Genomic DNA, 21,853 nt, shown 5'->3' with positions numbered 1-21,853 from the left:
AGATACTGAATAATTCATAGTGGATACTGAATAATTCATAGTACAAACTGAATAATTTACAGTAGATACTGAATAATTCATAGTGGATACTGAATAATTCATAGTGGATACTCAGGCCATCTAGTGTTCATTACATAGAGTAAATGAAGTTTTAGTGTAGACGCTACATAAGCATAAACAACAGACAGGGGGAAACTCATGCATACGTTACTGATAACTGTATTATTACTTGGCCAGACAGCAAGCCTTGGAAAAAGAACTTCAAAGGAACAGTATTCATTGGCATTCACATTTACAGCACTTGGCAAAGCTGCTTACGTAGATGGTATTACAGTAGTGCTTTTCTGTTTACTTGGACACCTTTTCCTATGATGCTGCATTTAGGCCAGTGCCTAAAGATACCATCAATCTACATGAGTTTGGCTTGGAAATGTTTTGCTTGTAAAAGCAATGACATTGGGATAAATGTAAATAGACGCTGATCAGGCATAACATTGTGACCACCTCCTTGTTTCTACACTCATTGTCCATTTTATCAGCTCCACTTACTGTATAGATGCACTTTGTAGTTCTACAGTTACAGACTGTAGTCTGATCCACTCAGACCAGCACAACACACACTAACACACCACCACCACCACCACATCGGTGTTCCTGCAGTGCTGAGAATGATCCGCCACCCAATTAGTACCTGCTCTGTGAGGGTCCATGGGGGTCCTGACCACTGAAGAACAGGGTAAAAGGGGACTAACAAAGTATCAGAGAAACAGATGGACTACAGTCTGTAACTGTAGAACTACAAAGTGCACCTTATACAGTAAGTGGACAATAAAATGGACAATGAGCGTAGAAACAAGGAGATGTTATGCCTGATTGGTGTACAGTGCTACGCAAAAGACAGAGAACACAGTCAAACAAAATCTGAAAAAATATATTAATATCAACGTAGAACAGGAATAAATTTTGATACAGAGATTAAAAAGAGAAAAAAAATATGATAATAATAGTAATATAAAGAAGAAGTGGAAGAAGAAGAAGAAACTGAACAGACAGCAGAAGTAAGACAGTAGTGACATTCTAATTTGGGCAGGGTGTACTGGCACCTCCTGAGGTAGTGCGTTGTGGGAGTGTGTGTGTGTGTGTGTGTGTGCGTGTGTGTTGGTGGTGGGGTGGGGGTATGATGGAAGCTGGATTGAATTTCGGCATGACAGCATTCCCAACTCTGCCTGAGTGAAGAGGCAGCGGAGACGAGAGACGGGGGGCCAGTGACCTACAAACAGCTTTAAGGGTCCCACTGTGGCGAGAGAGGGGCACAACGCCTCCTGCTGGACACACATGCCAGATGGGCACAGGGAACCACACAAACACACACACACACACACACATACAGACAGACAGTTCATGGTGTTGTGGAGGTTGTCAAGAAAACAGTGGTGGTCTCAGAGGAATCAGCCAAGACCTACAGTAGGTGACCGACACCAGTGTGAAGAAGCATTTCACAAGTAAGCGACACTCACACTCACAAACAGACTTAATGATCAGAATGTTGAGAAAATGTTCTAACTGCATTTGATAGTAAAATAACTTCATTTACTTAATAAAACTTAATTTTATCCGTGCAACTTAAGCCTGATCTAACCACTTGATATTTAAAGTCATATTTAATATGAATAGGGACATTCAGTGGAGATTCTAAGTGAAAACTCACTGCAAACTGGCTTTTAAAGCATCTCTGCAAACATTTGGGTGATTTTTAGGACCATAGAGCAGTGAAGTGTTTACTATGTCAGCTGCCGTAGATCACAGCTTATGATGGATGTGCTTCTAGTTATCATGTTCACTATTTGCAGATTATGGACGAGTAAATAAATCAAGGTATCATCTGATATTGAAAATGAATGATATCTGTTCCAATTTATGGCAACTTCTAAAATGTGAGCTTTAAGGTGCAGATGACTTAATAGACTAGATCTAGTGTAGACAACAAATACACAACATTGTGGAAAGGTAAACACATTAGTTGTTACTGTAGTTACTGAATAATTCATAGTAGATGTTGAATAACATAGTGTTTAATAAAGTATAGTAGTTAACAAATGATATATAGTAAATACTGTCAACTTCATAATAGATATTTAATGATTCATATTACTTACTAAACAATTGATGGTAATTCATGAATGACTTATAGTAGTGTAACAAATAATTCATAGTAGATTCCGAACAATTTACAGTCGTTACTGAATTACTGGAAATGACTAAATAATTTGTCTTGATATTAAACAATGTAATAACAAGCCTGCAGTTTAAGGGGTTTAAAGTGTTAATAGGGAAACAGAGGAACAGAGAAGATAATGTTTGCTCAATAACAGCAGCTCCTGAAGGCCACGCTGTGTGTTGATTTCGCGGTGAATAAAGTCGGAGCTAATCCTGGGGCAGCATTAAGTCAGCCCTCTGCTCCGTACGGCTTGTGCTCAAGTGACATGATGGTATTTCTGCTGCACGACAGGGGAACCGAGCAGTCCAGAGAGCAGAGGAGTGCCTCACAGCAGGATTTCACACAACTGAAGCCCCAAAACCAAAATTTTCCGCCAGAAGGAGAGGTAAGAGACATTTCTATTGGGAGTAACCCAGAAAAGTCACCCAGAAGAGTTATTACTCTTATTTTGCTGCACTATTTAAGTGTACAGTAGTTTTTAATTCTGATGTTGTTCTACTTCACTTTGTAACTGCTTGTGCTGTGACTTTCCTGCTGCATCTGTAGGTTTAATTACATAATTATATAATAAATTGCAGTTAGTTATGCAATAATTTGCATCAGGTTAGACAGGCTTGAGTCTGGACCTGTTTATTTAATTAATAATAATACAATATCTCTTTTACTAACAAACACAAAGACAGGCTGGATTGAAAATCTGCATTCTCTAAAATCAAAATGTAACTTTTTAAAAAAAGGTTTCATGTCTTTGTTCATGTTTTGCATGGACAAGATCAGATCATATGCTGTCCCTCAATCGTCGATCAATATCTAAGGACTTCTGCCCCGCCTCTGAAACGTCCTGCAACTTTTAATGATGTCACTGTGCACCAGCATGTGTGGCAAAATAATCTTAACCAATAATATCACGCTTCTCTCCCCCTCCCACAACTCCCCACCTATCAGCGAGCTCAGAGACCTTCCCTGAAACCGTATACGACACAGTACAATACAAATTATGATTTCACATCTGTTTATAGTTGTGATCTGTTTATAGTTGTGCATGTAATGGGGAGCTGAGGATGGTCAACATGTGGTTTAACGAACTACACTTTAATGCTTTTAATCACTGACCAACAGAGAAGCAAAGAAAGCGAACTGAGAAATCTTGTTTGGTGGAATTCCCCCTAGAGCAGCAGAAAAGCCCTGTAGGCCGAAGAGATGGACAGCCAGAGAAAAGCTGGAGGAGAGGGAGGAGGAGGAGAGAGGAGACAGACGGAGGAGGAGGAGGCCGGAGAGAGTGATAAGAGGAGTAAAGAGCAGCGGAACAAGGCGGAGAAGGGTGAGAAGGAGAAGGGAGAGAAGGAGAAAGAGAAGAGAGAGAGCAGGAGGTCAGTCTCTCAGTACAGAGGAGGGTGGGCTTTGACCGAGCGTCTGGCCATCAATGTGTCCGGCATGCGGTACGAGACCCAACTGCGCACACTGGCCCAATTCCCTGACTCCCTGCTGGGTGACCCGCACCGACGCCTGCGCTACTTCGACCCGCTCCGGAATGAGCTCTTTCTGGACCGAAACCGCTTCTGCTTCGACGCCATCCTCTACTTCTACCAGTCCGGCGGACGCCTGCGCCGGCCAGCCAATGTACCGCTGGACGTCTTCATGGATGAGCTGCGCTTCTACGAGTTGGGCGATGACATCATGGCCCGCTTCAAGGTACAGCTGTTTGCATTTGTATTGTTTTTAAAAGGAGCTGGAAGTAGGAGTGGCTTAAACTGGATACTGGGTATATTATGACTTGTGGGAAGTCATATGAGTCATTCCATGCCATTTCCATATGTCTATAGATTTCCATAGAAAAATTCAAGTGAAAACTTCCATTTAACTATATTCCAATTAATTCTTCAGTTATGAATTTTTAAGTTTGCCTTATTAGGCTCTAAATTGCATCTTAAATGTTCAACTCTATTCAGAAAGGTTGAACTGAGATAAAACATTAACTGTATATAAATACAACATTAATATATTACTTCAGTTTAATGTAGTATCACTGAATTTTGAGCAAATCTACTGCATGCAACATTTGAAGCTCTACCACGAGTTCAAGAGGTCCATTTTTAAGATGCTTTTTGACCTATAATTTCCCGATAATCCAATTTTCTTCAAACTTTCTTCAAACTAAGCCAGAAATATCTCTGAGTAACATATAAAAAATTACAGATGGTCTGACCTCAGCTGGCTTAATCATTTTATAACATGAGATATTTGAATAATACTATTTATTGTATTTGTCTTATAATATTTATTATATTATGTTTCTTATTACATTTATTATAAGAAACCAATGATAAAATTACAAAAAAAGAAAATAAAGAAAGATTGAAGTCCAAAAATAATCTCTAGAGATTGTTACATATAGAGCTTTATAGACAGGAAGGCTGCAGATTTTTTTGAGAGGTAATAATTTTCATATTAAATGGATGTTTGGTGTTAGAAGCATGCACAATAACATTTTTGGCTAATAACAAAAAAAAAACAGTACTTATTCCTGCACACTTAGATTTAAATATAAAAATGTGACGGTTTAAAAATGGCTAGTGTGCAGTCAAAATGTGTGGAGTTGAAGAGGAAACTGAAGGAAATGCACAACATGATATAAGAAAAAAATCCTAACAAATAAGGATAATTAAAGAATTCATTAAAAAAATGATCATTATAAGCTTTTTCTAAAATACAAAATGTATAAATACAGTCTAAATGTTTAAAATGTAACACAATATCTTTACAGCCTAAGATTCTGTACGCAGCTTGTTTACATGATTCCTTTTGCTATATAACATGTTATAGGCTGTTTTTCATAGGCCTACATTCTATTTAATGTATCATAATTAGGTTTATGAAAAACAGACACTGGCCTCTATTTCACTGCAGGGCTGAATGGTGCTGAGCACAGATGGTACCCTATTCAGTGGTGTTTCCACACAAAACGCTTAAAAACTGGGCCCAGCATGTTTTTTGGTACAATGAGCTAACCGTGCTCAGGGCCATAGAACCGTTCTGTGAGATGCCGTACCAATGTAGCTATTCGCTGATTGGTTCTGTGTTTATGTTTCTATCTTGCCACTGCAGTACAGGCTTGATTCTAGAGAACCGATGATTAAAAACACCAGTTTACATGGAAAAGACTCGTATATGAGAACACAGATTCAAATAACTGTTGAACTGACAGAAAGATAAAAAAAGAATTGCTGTCCTGCCAGGTGATGCTAATGCTAACGTAGCTTGTTATCCGGCTACAGGTGACACCCACCGCACTACAGGCTGTTGGAGTAACAGGTGCTCAAATAAACTGGCTCTAGACAATAAAGAAGATGAGAGCACACCAAGAGGCTGAAAGAAACAATCGAACATGTTTTGTGATGGGTGGTGTGTGCATGGCTATTAGCATGTTAGCAGTTAGCCACTTGTGTAGTTTTCTTGGATATTTCCTGGTTTTGATTTAGTGGTACAACAGATGGAAAAAGAAACTGCAACTAGTCTCGTGAGTCCAGATCGGTGCAGAAGGGCCCAGAATGGCCCTGAGAATCATTTGGCCCGATAGTGAGCCAAAGCAGCCACTGTCATGTCGAGTTGTCCTGCAGAAACAGCTATGATGTCCTGCAAATGAACTGTTCTGATCTAGTAACTCTCTCACCAATTGGGAGACAGGAAAAAAGTCTGTATTTGTAATATAGAACCATATAACCAAAATGAACTGCAGTTTAGTGTGGGATTTTTGATAATATATGTCCTTGAATCACTGTTTAATAAAAAGCTTAGTTAAATTGCTACCTTGAAATAACTAAAGTACGTTATGGTCATACAACTGAAGCTGATGAATCCTCTCACTAAGGACAGGTCATGGATGGTTTGGATAAATGAGGCAGGTAAAACCTTTAACCCAGGAACAGGCCCTGATTTGTGTAAGAGAGTTGTGGACACTGGAATACACCTGGAGCTCTGGAGGCCAGTAAAAATCTAAGAGAGAAAGTAAGCTGATAAGAACCTGCAAAAACTGCTTCTTGAGCCAAATTAATGAGAAAGTGTCAAAACAATGGCCTTGGGAGGATGGGACAGCCTGGTACGACCAGGCTGGGAATGTTTTAAAAGAACAGTTATCAGGGACGGTTGGAAATAAGGGTTTCCAAGGAAAGTGTCCAATTAAGAAATAATAGGAACCAAAAGTGATTCAAGATCATAAAATTAGGGAGGGGTGGGGTGATGGGCTCACCCTGAAACAGGGTATAAAGAAGGATACTTTGTGATGTTCTTTGCATTTGCTTGTCCGGGAACCATCTTGCCACCTGAAGCTCAATAAAGAAGAAGGCCTTTTCTTTCCTTCCTCAAAGAATTCAGTGACTGAAGTCTTTGTATTTCTTTTCTTTTACCTTTTGCAGAATACGTTTATTTTTATGATTTTTGCACGAGTGATCAGAATATACTTAGATAAAAAATCATAACTTAGAATAATTAATTGTAAAACTTCATATGTTGGGACTGTTGGCAAGTGGAGAACAACTCTTGGTCCTGACAGTAGAAATCAAAATTTCAAAAGTTTTTAAAAAAATTTCAATGAAATGCTGTTTACAAATTCAGAAGACGTGAAGCTAAATATATGCAGCTTGTATGATGTGCCACTTCACAGCTTCTCTATTGCTGTGCTGAGTGACTGCAGACCTGCAGACATGCACTCCCCAGGCTGGACCAACTGGCTCTGCTTTGGGCAAAAGACACAACACACTTAAAAAAGATAAAGAAAATGATTCTATATAATACCATCTACAGCACATTCTCCATCAGTCTGAAGAACAATGCAAAGAACCTTTTAATCACGCAAAGTGTTCTTTCAGTGTTCAGTTTTCAGTGTTTCCATATACTGTACATTCATTTTCTTTACTAAAGAACCCTTTAAGAACCATTTTTCAAGAGTGTATGTAGCTACAGTTTTGATGAAGTAGCTTACATTACCATTAGGTGAAGGCTTATTAGCAAAAATGAGAAACTGTGTTGTTCATGTATAATTATGTGTAAAGTTATTAACTAGCTCATGTAGTTATTGAAGCCTAACCCTAAAGCTAACCTGACTTGCCCTAACCCAGGGATCAGCAACATGCAGCGCTTTTACTGTCCTGTTGCGGCTCCAAAGCAGAATCAGGTTTGTAGATAAAAAATAAAATAATCCTCCTTTACAGTCAAATAAAGCTCTGCTGATCGTTCAACACTGTTTTAACAATAAATGCTCTTAAACGATGAAGTTAATGCAGAACTGAAGATCAGCTCAGACTGCTGGTCATCATAGCAATGCAGACAACAATCTCATCTAGCTAGTAGCTAACGAAACAGCAAAGAGAAAGATTTTAGACGAATATCAATAATTGGGACACATATCGACTTATTAGCATTTATAATCACTCCAGCTTGTTTCCTCATACGTTTAATCTGCAACGAGGAACTGCCAAACACTAAAACGTCACAAAAACAAAGCTGAAGAAAATTTGAATAAGAAGCTGGCAAATGAGAAGCAACTTCAGCCTCTGGGAAAAAATGGACATTGAGAGACATTTTAATAGAAACTGTTCTACTTTTGAGGAAAAGTGTCCTAAAAGCTGCTATAGCTGGGCTAAAGCTTAAAGGAGAGCAAAATAAGTCTGGATTGCCATATTTTTAGCCTGTACTAGTACATTAGCACATATTTACAGCCAAGATGGTAAAATGTTGCTTCAATAAATAGACAAAAAATGTTGGGGCTCACAAGGTCAGCTGATTTTTAACTGAAAGGACAAAATGGCTCTTCTTAACATTTTGGTTGTCGACCCCTACCCTAACCTAATCTTCATTGTTTTATTTTGAAGTTGTAATTCACATTCACCCAAGCAGGGGTTTTCTCAGTAGTCTAGGGTTTACATCACTGGACTACTGGGCTACAATTCAGTTTTCGGAATGAAAACCAACGTTAAAAAAGACAAAAAGCCATATAGCAAATATTTGGAAGGAGCAAATAAATAACACATTAATTGAGCCTCTCTGAACGGCATAGTGTGGATTTAGGTATTATGTGAAATTGGGTAATAGTGGACAATTAAAGAAATGCTTATTTATTCCAATTCTATTGATGTTTACTAGTTTGTTCTTTCTGAATGAGTAAAAAAAACATATTAATTTTTTTTCATAGTAAATAGAATGAAAAGCTCTGACAGGTGTTTCTTATAATACCTGAATCCCTGAATTAAACTCATCTATTTCCTTTGCTTATAAATCAATCATCTGTCAATCTTTCACAATACTGGGGAACACCTTTACTTCCAGGAGGATGAGGGTTTCCCTAAGGAGGAGCCGCGACCTCTGCCGGAGAACGAGCTCCAGAGGAAGCTGTGGATGCTGTTTGAGCACCCGGAGTCATCCGGAGGAGCGCGCATCATCGCCATCATCAGCGTGATGGTCATTGTAGTGTCCATTCTCATCTTCTGTCTGGAGACACTGCCGGACTTCAGGAACGAGAGAGAACTGAGAGAGGTGAGGAGAGGAACACAAAGATTAAGACGGTTAATGCAAGTTACTGTAGATACATAAAATAATTGTTGAGCAAAAGATGTAAGAACATATAAAACAGTGTTAATGAAATGAGTAAAACAAGGAATTTTAGCCCATATGTAGCCCATCAATCAAGACATGTTTGGTGTCTGAAGTTTGTTTCTTTAGTTTTAGAGCTGCAAGGCTAATGTCGCCAATAAGTTAGGAACAAAGAAGCTTATATCCCTCCAATTAGCATGGTGCTTTTCGCATGCCTAAATCATCATCATTGTTCAGTGATCTCTAATAGATCTCTAATAATAACAGGCCAAACCAAACATTGGTTTGGGTGATTGACAGATTTTCATGGAACTATTGCTTTAACCTTTGTGCGGTGTTAGTGTGTTTGATACTCAGTGGTCTGCTGGACCCACCACATTATTATTAAATCAATACAGCCATAACAATTTATGTAAAAATACAGGTTGTTTAAAATATCACGTGTCCAGTGTAGGGTTCTCTTTTAGCAGCTGTAGCCAGTCAGCAGCCTGTCCATGTGGTCCATCCTCACATACACACAAAAACACACACACACACACACACACTCACACACACACACACACACACTAACAGCTGGCCATGTAGGAGGAAAACAGAGTGAAGCACACAGCACCTCCTCACTTTTACTCCCCACGGGTTCAGCCCAACACCACATGTGTAATATAATTGTGTGGGGGTGAACAGAGTAAAGACACTGAAAATGGGTTATTTTATATGTTCTTCACAGAAAATGAGCAAGGACCAAGAATCTGAGGGTCAAATAATAATAAATCACATCATTTTGCTTTTGGTAAACATTGGTCCCACCAATGAGTCCCACAGACATGAACGCCAAACAAGGGTTAAGTTACCACACATACAGTACAATAAGAGTCCAAAAGAGTGGGCCAAAACAGCAAGAGCCAAAAAACGAAAGTGTGGGCAGCTGATCGAGAGAGAAGGAGTGGGGTGAGTGATACAGAGAGAGATAGATAATGTGGGAGAGAGAGAGAGAGATAGTGAGGGGTTAAGACTGAGATTATTTTGGACCAGTCGTTAAATCTGATCCAGATCAGAAGAGGGGAGGGATGAGAATGAGAGTAGGAAAAAAGACAACCGAACAGCAGAGGGTACCCGGTGGGGCTAATTCTCATGTTATTCCTACTACTAGTATTTTTAGTAGCCATGGTATTTATTTTCCGATCCTTATTTCTAACGCAATTATTTTATTAAAATTTCAGAAACCGTAGAACAGACAGGCTTATATCACAATATCTACATTTAATCTAATTTCATATAGTAAAACTGCATGTAAGAAATCAAATCAGTTTACTGAAACCAAAGTGAGAGGGAGAGAGAGAGAGGGAGAGAGAGAGAGGTGGGGAGTATGCTATATCAGATTAGTTTCCTATTTGCTGTCCAAAAGCCTGATCACCACTCACTACACCCTAAGGCTCCACCTGTGCTACTGGGTAGACCGGACAGATATTGATGAGGAGTGAAATAAAGAGCTAGAGGGAGCAAGGGCGAGAGACACAGACAGTGAGAGAGAGTGAGAAAGAGGCTCAGTCTCGTGTTACATCTTAGAGATCTGAGGTGCTAAATATAGAGGAAGGACAACCCTCAGCTCATCAACACAGAAACCAGAGTGTTCATAAACACACACATTGGAACAGGTACAGCAGAGGATTTTAAATCACACGATCAGTAATCCTTTCCTGGCTTCCACAAACACATGCTTTCATAGCTACTTGTGAGACTTGGACAAGCTTTACAGAACAGGGAAACCTTCATTCAACCTAATGAGAAACTGTAGAACAGACTCAGTTTATATCACAATACCTACATTTAGAGCCAGTTATTCATTCAGCCTAATGAGAAACTGTAGAACTGACTCAGTTTATATCACAATACCTACATTTAGAGCCAGTTATTCATTCAGCCTAAAGAGAAACTGTAGAACTGACTCAGTTTATATCACAATACCTACATTTAGAGCCAGTTATTCATTCAGCCTAATGAGAAACTGTAGAACTGACTCAGTTTATATCACAATACCTACATTTAGAGCCAGTTATTCACTCAGCCTAATGAGAAACTGTAGAACAGACTCAGTTTATATCACAATACCTACATTTAGAGCCAGTTATTCATTCAGCCTAATGAGAAACTGTAGAACTGACTAAGTTTATATCACAATACCTACATTTAGAGCCAGTTATTCATTCAGCCTAATGAGAAACTGTAGAACAGACTCAGTTTATATCACAATACCTACATTTAGAGCCAGTTATTCATTCAGCCTAATGAGAAACTGTAGAACTGACTCAGTTTATATCACAATACCTACATTTAGAGCCAGTTATTCATTCAGCCTAATGAGAAACTGTAGAACTGACTCAGTTTATATCACAATACCTACATTTAGAGCCAGTTATTCATTCAGCCTAATGAGAAACTGTAGAACTGACTCAGTTTATATCACAATACCTACATTTAGAGCCAGTTATTCATTCAGCCTAAAGAGAAACTGTAGAACTGACTCAGTTTATATCACAATACCTACATTTAGAGCCAGTTATTCATTCAGCCTAATGAGAAACTGTAGAACTGACTCAGTTTATATCACAATACCTACATTTAGAGCCAGTTATTCATTCAGCCTAATGAGAAACTGTAGAACAGACTCAGTTTATATCACAATACCTACGTTTAGAGTCAGTTATTCATTCAACCTAATGAGAAACTGTAGAACAGACTCAGTTTATATCACAATACCTACATTTAGAGCCAGTTATTCATTCAGCCTAATGAGAAACTGTAGAACAGACTCAGTTTATATCACAATACCTACGTTTAGAGTCAGTTATTCATTCAACCTAATGAGAAACTGTAGAACAGACTCAGTTTATATCACAATACCTACATTTAGAGTCAGTAATTCATTCAACCTAATGAGAAACTGTAGAACAGACTCAATTTATATCACAATACCTACATTTAGAGCCAGTTATTCATTCAGCCTAATGAGAAACTGTAGAACAGACTCAGTTTATATCACAATACCTACATTTAGAGCCAGTTATTCATTCAGCCTAATGAGAAACTGTAGAACAGACTCAGTTTATATCACAATACCTACATTTAGAGTCAGTTATTCATTCAGCCTAATGAGAAACTGTAGAACAGACTTAGTTTATATCACAATACCTACATTTAGAGTCAGTTATTCATTCAACCTAATGAGAAAATGTAGAACAGACTCAGTTTATATCTCAATACCTACATTTAGAGCCAGTTATTCATTCAGCCTAATGAGAAACTGTAGAACAGACTCAGTTTATATCTCAATACCTACATTTAGAGCCAGTTATTCATTCAGCCTAATGAGAAACTGTAGAACAGACTCAGTTTATATCACAATACCTACATTTAGAGCCAGTTATTCATTCAACTTAATGAGAAACTGTAGAACAGACTCAGTTTATATCACAATACCTACATTTAGAGCCAGTTATTCATTCAGCCTAATGAGAAACTGTAGAACAGACTCAGTTTATATCACAATACCTACATTTAGAGCCAGTTATTCATTCAGCCTAATGAGAAACTGTAGAACAGACTCAGTTTATATCACAATACCTACATTTAGAGCCAGTTATTCATTCAGCCTAATGAGAAACTGTAGAACAGACTCAGTTTATATCACAATACCTACATTTAGAGCCAGTTATTCATTCAGCCTAATGAGAAACTGTAGAACAGACTCAGTTATATCACAATACCTACATTTAGAGTCAATTATTCATTCAGCCTAATGAGAAACTGTAGAACAGACTCAGTTTATATCACAATACCTACATTTAGAGTCAGTTATTCATTCAACCTAATGAGAAACTGTAGAACAGACTCAGTTTATATCATAACACCTACATTTAGAGTCAGTTATTCATTCAGCCAAATAAGAACCTGTAGAACAGACTTAGTTTATATCACAATACCTACATTTAGAGCCAGTTATTCATTCAGCCTAATGAGAAACTGTAGAACAGACTCGGTTTATATCACAATACCTACATTTAGAGCCAGTTATTCATTCAGCCTAATGAGAAACTGTAGAACAGACTCAGTTTATATCACAATACCTACATTTAGAGCCAGTTATTCATTCAGCCTAATGAGAAACTGTAGAACTGACTCAGTTTATATCACAATACCTACATTTAGAGCCAGTTATTCATTCAGCCTGAAGAGAAACTGTAGAACTGACTCAGTTTATATCACAATACCTACATTTAGAGCCAGTTATTCATTCAGCCTAATGAGAAACTGTAGAACTGACTCAGTTTATATCACAATACCTACATTTAGAGCCAGTTATTCATTCAGCCTAATGAGAAACTGTAGAACAGACTCGGTTTATATCACAATACCTACATTTAGAGTCAGTTATTCATTCAGCCTAATGAGAAACTGTAGAACAGACTCGGTTTATATCACAATACCTACATTTAGAGTCAGTTATTCATTCAGCCTAATGAGAAACTGTAGAACAGACTCAGTTTATATCACAATACCTACATTTAGAGTCAGTTATTCATTCAGCCTAATGAGAAACTGTAGAACAGACTCAGTTTATATCACAATACCTACATTTAGAGCCAGTTATTCATTCAGCCAAATGAGAAACTATAGAACAGACTTAGTTTATATCACAATACCTACATTTAGAGCCAGTTATTCATTCAGCCTAATGAGAAACTGTAGAACAGACTCAGTTTATATCACAATACCTACATTTAGAGTCAGTTATTCATTCAGCCTAATGAGAAACTGTAGAACAGACTTGGTTTATATCACAATACCTACATTTAGAGTCAGTTATTCATTCAGCCTAATGAGAAACTGTAGAACAGACTCAGTTTATATCACAATACCTACATTTAGAGTCAGTTATTCATTCAACCTAATGAGAAACTGTAGAACAGACTCGGTTTATATCACAATACCTACATTTAGAGCCAGTTATTCATTCAGCCTAATGAGAAACTGTAGAACAGACTCAGTTTATATCACAATACCTACATTTAGAGCCAGTTATTCATTCAGCCTAATGAGAAACTGTAGAACAGACTCAGTTTATATCACAATACCTACATTTAGAGCCAGTTATTCATTCAGCCTAATGAGAAACTGTAGAACAGACTCAGTTTATATCACAATACCTACATTTAGAGCCAGTTATTCATTCAGCCTAATGAGAAACTGTGGAACAGACTCAGTTTATATCACAATACCTACATTTAGAATCATTCAATCCAATGAGAAACTGTAGAGGAGGCCCATTTTTATGCTGCCTCTTTTAATCTGTTTTTGATCTCTTATCTCCTCAGAACTACACTATATTGCTAAAAGCATTTAGTCACCTGCCTGCAAACTCATATAAACTTGAGAAACCCATTCCATGAAGCTCTAAATGCTGTTCTTGAGCTAATCTGAAGGCCACGTGAAGTTTGGAGGTCTGTAGTGATCGACTCTGCAGAAAGTTGGCGACTTCTGTGCACCATGTGCCTCAGCATCCATTGACCCCACTCTGTCATTTTACGTCGCCGACCACTTTGTGGTTGAGTAGCTGTCGTTCCCAATCGCTGCCACTTTGTTATAATACCACTGACAGTTGACTGTGTAATATTTAGTAATGAGGAAATTTCATGACTGGACTTGTTGGAGATGCAGGTGGCGTCCTATCACGATACCGCGCTGGAATTCACTGAGCTGCTGAGAACGACCCATTCTTTCACTAATGTTTGTAGGAGCAGTCTGCAGGCCTAGGTTCTCGGTTTAATACATCTGTGGCCATGGAAGTGATTGGAACACCTAAATTCAATGATTTGGATGGGTGACTGAATACATTTGGCAACATAGTGTCCCTTAGTTGCTTGTATGTTAGTGTTTGAAGGACAACAGAATGTCTGTGAGATCTTTGAGAAGCTTTAACTGGGAGGACACAGCTGTAACTGGTTAGTTTTAGGATTGGAAGGATGGAAGAGTCAAAGTGGGACTGCACAACAGTAACAAGTACACAAATACTATAAATATATAACATCAAACTTTGTAACACTGGGTTGACGAATTAGATACTTATGGATGTAAAATAAAATGGGAGGGTTTCACAAAGTAACAGTGAAACAGGCTTAAACACACAGTGATGACAATCAGGTGACATGTTGTAGGTGCTAGTTGGCTGGTTATTGGTGGACAAAGTCACATGACATACTGAGGGATCTCAGGAGTTGGAAGTTGGAGAATCAGCAAGAGAGACACACTGAGGCCCAATCCCATTTCACCCCTTGCCCCTACCACTTAAGCCTTAGCCTTCTGTTGTGCGTGTCCCAATTCTTATTGAGATAGAGGGGGAGGGCGAAGTGTTAGGGCTACATGGCCCTCCAAGCAGTTTGTTATGAGAAAAAAAAGACAAACCAGCAAGACGGCTGCACGAGCGACCAATGAAACCCACAAATTTAAATATTTTCTCCGTAAAAAATTCCGATAACCATTGTTTTAGCTTAGTTTAGTAACAAGCACAAAAAATCACTAATAGCATTGTAATGTCTCGGTAGCTAGCTAGCTAACTCCATTCCACCATAAATAATCCAGCAGTTCTGACGTCTGATGTGCCAGAATGTAACTGCAGCTCCATTTAAGGTGGAACAGGAAAATTCAAACAAGAAGCTGGTGACTATCTGACTTCAGCTTCATATCACTGAAGAATTAGGGGTGGGTGACGATAAATAATCGCCCCCCTCTTTGAAGGCATATGATACCCTAAATGTAACTAAAGCCCAGCAGTGAGGAGCTGAACTTTACTCTCCTCTGCTGTCACTACAGACTGGTAGGGTTGCCTACAGAGCAGCTCTAGTAGCTGTTAATGAAGTGATGCTCTTTTTAAAAAAATTTTGTAGGGCAAGATTTCAAACACTACCCCTTGTAACTCAACTCCAGGTCCAGCTCCTTGTTTCCTTTCGAAAACAAGGGGTAGGGGTAAAAAGAAGAAATGGGATTGGGCCATAGTGTCAAAAGCTTTTGTGTCATTTTCTGTTAAACGTTTCCTGCTTTTATTTTCTAACACTGAAAAATAAATATCTTTTACTCCGTGGCCATTTTGACTACTAATTAAATATTCAAAAAGGTGGTCTCTGACTTTTGCACAGTCCTGTCCATGTTTTGTTTAATATTTCTTCCCCCAAAAAAGAAAAGCAACCATTGTTTTTACTAAGCAACTGGTGGAAAGCAAGTGGGAAGAACAAGAAGCTGTTATCAGATCTTACAACATTAGTCTTAATCAAAGTAATTAGACTATGTAGTATTAGAGTAACTGAATGCTAAGCCTGTGGTCGAAAAGGTTAAGAACTGGTGATGGACATGAATGAGAAAGGAATGTGTGCACGTGAAGAACGCTGTCTATGCGTGTGCATGTAAGAGAGAAGCATAGGGCATTAAAAGTTGCTCATGTCCGAGCCGCTGATGATTTTAGACACGTGCAAAGAACATACAGTACTAGTAAACCTCTCCTCCTCTCTCCTTTCATCCCCTTCTCCTCAACTCTTTTCTACTCTTTCACCTGCCTTTTCTCTTTTTCCTCCTCTTCTTTCCTTCCCCACCTTTTCTGCATCTCACTTTTTCCACCCTTTCCATCACCTCGCATTTTCCCCTCTTCTTTCTTTCTTCGTCCTCCCTTTCTTTCTTTCTTTCTTCCTTCCTTCTTTCTTTTCTCTTTCCTTCCCTTATTTATTCCTTCTTTTTTTCTCCCTTTCTCTCTGTCTCTGCTTCATTTTTTTTAAAGCTGTCTTTCCCTCTCTCCTGGTTTAACCCCTGTTCCTCTCTTGTTCTTTCTCCTCCTTTTCCCCTCTTCCTCCCATTCTGCTCTTCTCCCCCCAGCAACATACACACCCCCTCCATCACTCCAACCCCAACTCCACAGTGCCGCATTCGTCGGTCTCCTCAGTCTTCCTGGATCCGTTCTTCTTGGTGGAGACCATGTGTATCTTCTGGTTCTCCTTCGAGCTCCTGATGCGTTTCATCTGCTCTCCCAGCAAGACGCACTTCTTCAAGGATGTTATGAACGTCATTGACTTCTTCGCTATCATTCCTTACTTCGTCACACTGGGCACAGAGCTGGCCAAGGCCAAAGGAGGAACGCCCACCATGTCTTTGGCCATCGTCAGGGTCATCCGTCTGGTCAGAGTCTTCCGGATCTTCAAGCTGTCGCGTCACTCCAAGGTAGGGATATGCCTTTTGCTACTCAAAAATCAATGTTTTTGACATTTTTTAAATTAATGCCTATTAATTGTTTGTCTTAATTACTAGTGGTTTTGTACTGTGTTTTGGCTTTTCTTGATGGGTTGATATCACAATGTAAATGGCTAATGGTTTAGTATTTTTCTGGGACTGATTCCAGATGCATCTCATGGTTTTCCAGTGGAATCTAAATGTGTTCTGCAGTATTTTGTTTTAGCTCACATAAATGAAGACTGTTGTATATAAAACTGAATATATCCTATGTACACTGTAAAAATAGCTTGTCAATTAAACCTAAAGAATTACTTTATGTGGTAAGAAGTAAACTAGTTTTATTCAACCTAAATACTGTGAACTTCTTTAAATCAATGTATTTTTTTCTTATTTGAATATAACTTGCTCAGTTGCTTTTTACTACATGAAGTAATTTTTTAAGTTGATCTGAGCCATTTTTACAGTGTACTACTCAACTATTTTAATTCAGGGAACCTTTTTGATGATTTATACACTCAAATGACTGCCTGACCTTGTATTGCTGGTAAGTTCTCTTTGTTCTCTTTTCTGTGGTTGACCATGTTCGGTTAACCCTTCAGTGTATGGCGAAGTGGTCAATATCAGTTAATTTGAAAATGTCACTTAATTACCTGACAAAATGTATAATTCAACTGGAATTTTAGGTTTGACAAACTCAAACAGTTTAAATAATTAGCATTTACGATTTGCTCAAACATGCTTTTATGTTAATCTAACACAAAAAAATTGTTATTCTAACATGCAGTGTTTAATGTCACTGACCTTATTTTTTTTTAGGGCAATGTTATCTGAAATTTTTTAAGTTAGGTGAACTAGTTTGGGCTTAAAGTGTAGAGGAAACTAGTGTTCTCCACTAGTAACCATTAAGTAAATTCCCATTAAGAAGCCAATCCATCAGGTTTTAATCCTAATGTTTGTAATGGTCTTTTTTCAGCACATTTTGACTGTCTTCCCCTTATCCACAATGTTGTGAATCAGACAAGATGTGTTCAGTGTGCAACAAATGCTTCTTCAGTTTTACATTGAAACTATGAGGCTAATGTACCTAACAAGTATAATCTCCCACCTCATGCTTATGTGGTTTCTAACACTGTATAACATCCTTTTGTCAATAAAAAAGGACAAAAGTTGATCAAATACACTGTAAAATCAATTCAACCTAAAAACACTTAATGTGGTAAGAAGCAAATTATCTAGTTTTATTCAAACTAAATAAATACAACCTCGTTTCCAAAAAGTTGGTATGCTGTGCAAAATGTAAATGGAAACAAAATTCAATGATGTGCAGATCATTTAAACCCTATATTTCCCTGACATTAGAGGAAAGACAACATACCAAATGCTAAAACTGAGAAATGTTATTGTTTTTTAAAAAATATATGCCCATTTTAAATTTGATGGCGCAACACATTCCAAAAAAGTTGGGACAGAGTCATGTTTACCACAGTGTTTCAACACTCTGTAAGTGTTTGGAAACTGAATAGACACTGCTGTAGATTAGGAAGTGAAATGTTTTCCTGTTCTTAAATGATATAGGATTTCAGCTCCTCAACAGTTCGGGTCTCTTTTGAAATATTTCAGGCCCAGAGAAGGTGGCAGTGTTTTTAGATCCTGTTTATATTTGGTTTCTTTTTGTGTTTTAAAGTTGTAATTTGTATTTGTGGATGCAGTGTTCACAGTGTTTTTCAAAAGTGTTTCTGAGCCCATGCAGTGATTTCTGCTACAGAATCATGTCTGTTTTTAATGCAGTGCTGCCTGAGGGCCCAAAAATCTTGGTCAGCCAATACAAGTTTTCAGCCTTTTACCTTACATACAGAGATTTCTCCAGATCTTCTAAATATTTTAATGATATTATGTACCATAGATGATGAAAAGCAAAAGTTCTTTGCTATTTTATGTTGAGAAACGTTATTCTTGAACTGTTGCACTATTTGATTGTGCAGTCTTTCGCAGAGTGGTGAACCCCCCCTCATCTTTACTTCTGAAAGACTCCTCCTCTCTGAGATGCTCATTTTACACTCTGTCATAATACTGACCTGTTGCCAAACAACCTTCAGGTGTTTTTTAAGCATTACACAACTTTACCAGCCTTTTATTGCCCCTGTCCCAACTTTTTTGCAATGTGTTGCTGCCATTAAATTCAAAATGGGCATAAATAAAAAAAAAAGATTGTTCAGTTTCAACTTTTGATTTGTTGTCTTTGTACTATTTTCAATGAAATATAGGGTTTGAATGATCTGCATATCATTACATTTTGTTTTCATTTACATTTTGCAAAGTGTCCCAACTTTTTTGGAAATGAGGTTGTACTCTGAAAGAATGGTTCTTTCAATCAATCTAATAAAGTTGAATAAAACTAGTTCAATTGTTTGATACTACATGTAGTCATTTTGTAGGTTGATCTGATGGGCCTTTTTTTTTCACAGGGCAGTTAGAAACAATGGACATGACCATCCGGAAGCCTGAATTTTGCCTGTGATTTTGTGCATTTCTACAGATAACAGCATGTCATATAGTGTCAAAAACCACATAAGCATGTCTAGCTGACATCACAACTTGATATATGAACTGGCGGCTATCAGAGCTTAATTTGTAAATGATGAGGTCTCAGAACATCCATCAGATCGATACAGTGGACGGGAGTCCTGGAACAAATATGACTAACAATGGCTCTTAAGCGTCAACCGTTCTTTCATACGTTGGTTTTCCAAAACTGAATAAAGTTTCAGTAATTATAGCTCCAGTGTAACATTAAAGAAGCAAATATAAGACACCAAACATGTCAGAATATCTGTATATGAAAATGACTACATGTGATTTTACTCATAGGGCCTGCAGATCCTGGGCCAGACGTTGAAGGCCAGCCTGAGGGAGCTGGCCCTGCTCATCTTCTTCCTCTTCATTGGAGTCATCCTCTTCTCTAGTGCGGTCTACTTCGCAGAAGTGGACAACCAGGACACAGCCTTCACCAGCATCCCCGAGGCCTTCTGGTGGGCCGTGGTCTCCATGACGACGGTTGGCTACGGTGACATGTACCCAGTTACGGTCGGGGGGAAGCTGGTAGGGTCCATGTGTGCCATCGCCGGCGTGCTGACTATTTCACTGCCCGTCCCGGTCATAGTGTCCAACTTCAGCTACTTCTACCACCGCGAGATGGAGTGTGAAGATAGCCAGGAGTACACACACATCAGCACATCACTGTGGGAGAAGGAGGAGGACAGCGAAGGAGAGGGAGAGCGAGAGAGAGAAGGGGAGGAGGGGGACTATGTACCCCTAGACGGAGGTGAGGGATGCAGGGGCATCTGTGCTCCGCTGAACGGGACGCTGCTGGCTGGACTGTGTGCAGGAGAGCAGAGGAGGGGAAACGTTTTTACACGAGAACCACTGGTCACTCAGGTCTGAAAGAGATAGAAAGAAAAAGACAGAGAGAGACAAACAGAAGATATGGGAGGAGAGAGTGAAATAAAGAAAAAAAGAGTGAAAGTGATCACAGGCAGGTAGGGAAAGAGTGAAGAGACTAGGGAAAAAAGAGTGTGAAGAAAAGAGAGAGAAATTTAAACATAACACAGTTATGCCAATAAAACCTCTTCCTGAGTTGAGAGAGAGAGAGAGAGAGAGAGAGACAGAGAGAGAGAGAGATGGTAGAGAGCTGTGAAGAGAGGAGTGGGCCGACCTGCCTGGCTGAAGAGTCTCTAAATGCATCTGAAGAACCTGAAGGGAAGACATGGACAAGAGTGTGCAAACCACGCACATCAACAGGAACAAGAGGAGAAAACAGGAATCATCCAGCTCAGCGGGCTTCCACAAACACATAGACACCACTACAGCACATGCAAGATCTTCATATTCTGACATTTCTATAACTGTTTATCTACATTTGTGTTATTATTTATCTATTTATTCTATTTTAATAGGTGGACATTCCACTGAATTTTCACATTTTCTGCTCAATCATTAATAAATAGACACTTAGAGTAGCTGTAGAGAATCATACCAACTTGAACTTCTACACAGTGGTGGCAATAGGAACCAGTCTACAACACAAATAAGGCCATTTTCTTTACTATCCAAAACAATCAGTGAACCTATACGTCTTCTGAGTTCATATGTGAAATGCTGTTGATGATAAAACAGTGGTAATTTTTGGGGGGGTACTGTTTTAACAGCTTACAGGATTAAATTAGCGCAGAGATTTTGAAAAATTGGTGGAATTTCCCTTTAAAGAGTAGCAGTCATTGTCTTAACGTTAGAATCGGTGTGGAGAGCATGATAATAGAGCTGGCTGAAAGACTGCAATGGCACAAACAATCACCCCTGAACTTCACAGGGCAGAAGGTGACCCGAGTCGAATGCCTGTTGTTAGGATGAGAATCAGAAGGAAAGTCTTAAAGAGCTCAGCCAAAATACAAGAAAATGGGCTTGAATAAGCTGATGTGGTTTGTGTGTACATGTACTGTGTGTATGAGTGTGTACTTTGTGTACGAGTGTATGTGTGCTTGAATGCCTTTTAGGTTGAAGCTACAGAAGTGTATTTATTCTAGAAACCAGTGTGACCCTTATTTACAAATGAATATTTAATAAAAAATATTTTCATCAATTAATGGGACTTTCTGTAGACATCTCTATTAGATAAACACACACACACACAGACACACACACACACACACACACACACACACAGACACACACACACACACACACACACACACACACAGACACACATACACACACACACACACA

The 21,853-nt window shown here is 38.6% G+C and overlaps 1 protein-coding gene across 3 annotated transcripts; it reads left to right on the top strand.

Annotated features, from left to right (window-relative positions):
* Positions 1-1,286: 1,286 nt before the first annotated feature.
* On the top strand, positions 1,287-21,714 carry LOC108434931 (potassium voltage-gated channel subfamily A member 1). 3 transcript variants are annotated; one of them, XM_017710378.2, is made up of 6 exons: positions 1,287-1,464; positions 2,510-2,603; positions 3,389-3,910; positions 8,540-8,746; positions 16,721-17,062; positions 19,943-21,714. In XM_017710378.2, exons 3-6 carry the CDS (start codon positions 3,419-3,421, stop codon positions 20,513-20,515), a joined length of 1,614 nt encoding a protein of 537 aa, XP_017565867.1. In that variant the 5' UTR covers positions 1,287-1,464; positions 2,510-2,603; positions 3,389-3,418; the 3' UTR covers positions 20,516-21,714. The 3 variants fall into 3 exon arrangements, with proteins under 3 accessions (XP_017565867.1, XP_017565866.1, XP_017565865.1); XM_017710377.2 differs by having other exon boundaries at positions 1,287-1,502; positions 3,394-3,910; XM_017710376.2 differs by having other exon boundaries at positions 1,287-1,502.
* Positions 21,715-21,853: the final 139 nt, after the last annotated feature.

The sequence above is a fragment of the Pygocentrus nattereri genome, chromosome 14 (genome assembly GCF_015220715.1).
Source record: "Pygocentrus nattereri isolate fPygNat1 chromosome 14, fPygNat1.pri, whole genome shotgun sequence".
NCBI lineage: Eukaryota > Metazoa > Chordata > Actinopteri > Characiformes > Serrasalmidae > Pygocentrus > Pygocentrus nattereri.
Note: the sequence above shows the minus strand (reverse complement) of the source record. Positions and strands in the feature narration are given on the sequence as shown.

What these genes read in the sequence shown, in the direction of transcription:
- LOC108434931 (XM_017710378.2), top strand. Translation starts at nt 3,419, where the DNA reads ATGGACAGCCAGAGAAAAGCTGGAGGAGAGGGAGGAGGAGGAGAGAGG. An exon ending in ACATCATGGCCCGCTTCAAG is followed by an intron (nt 3,911 to 8,539) that starts GTACAGCTGTTT and finishes CTTTACTTCCAG; the next exon opens with GAGGATGAGGGTTTCCCTAA. An exon ending in ACGAGAGAGAACTGAGAGAG is followed by an intron (nt 8,747 to 16,720) that starts GTGAGGAGAGGA and finishes TTCTCCCCCCAG; the next exon opens with CAACATACACACCCCCTCCA.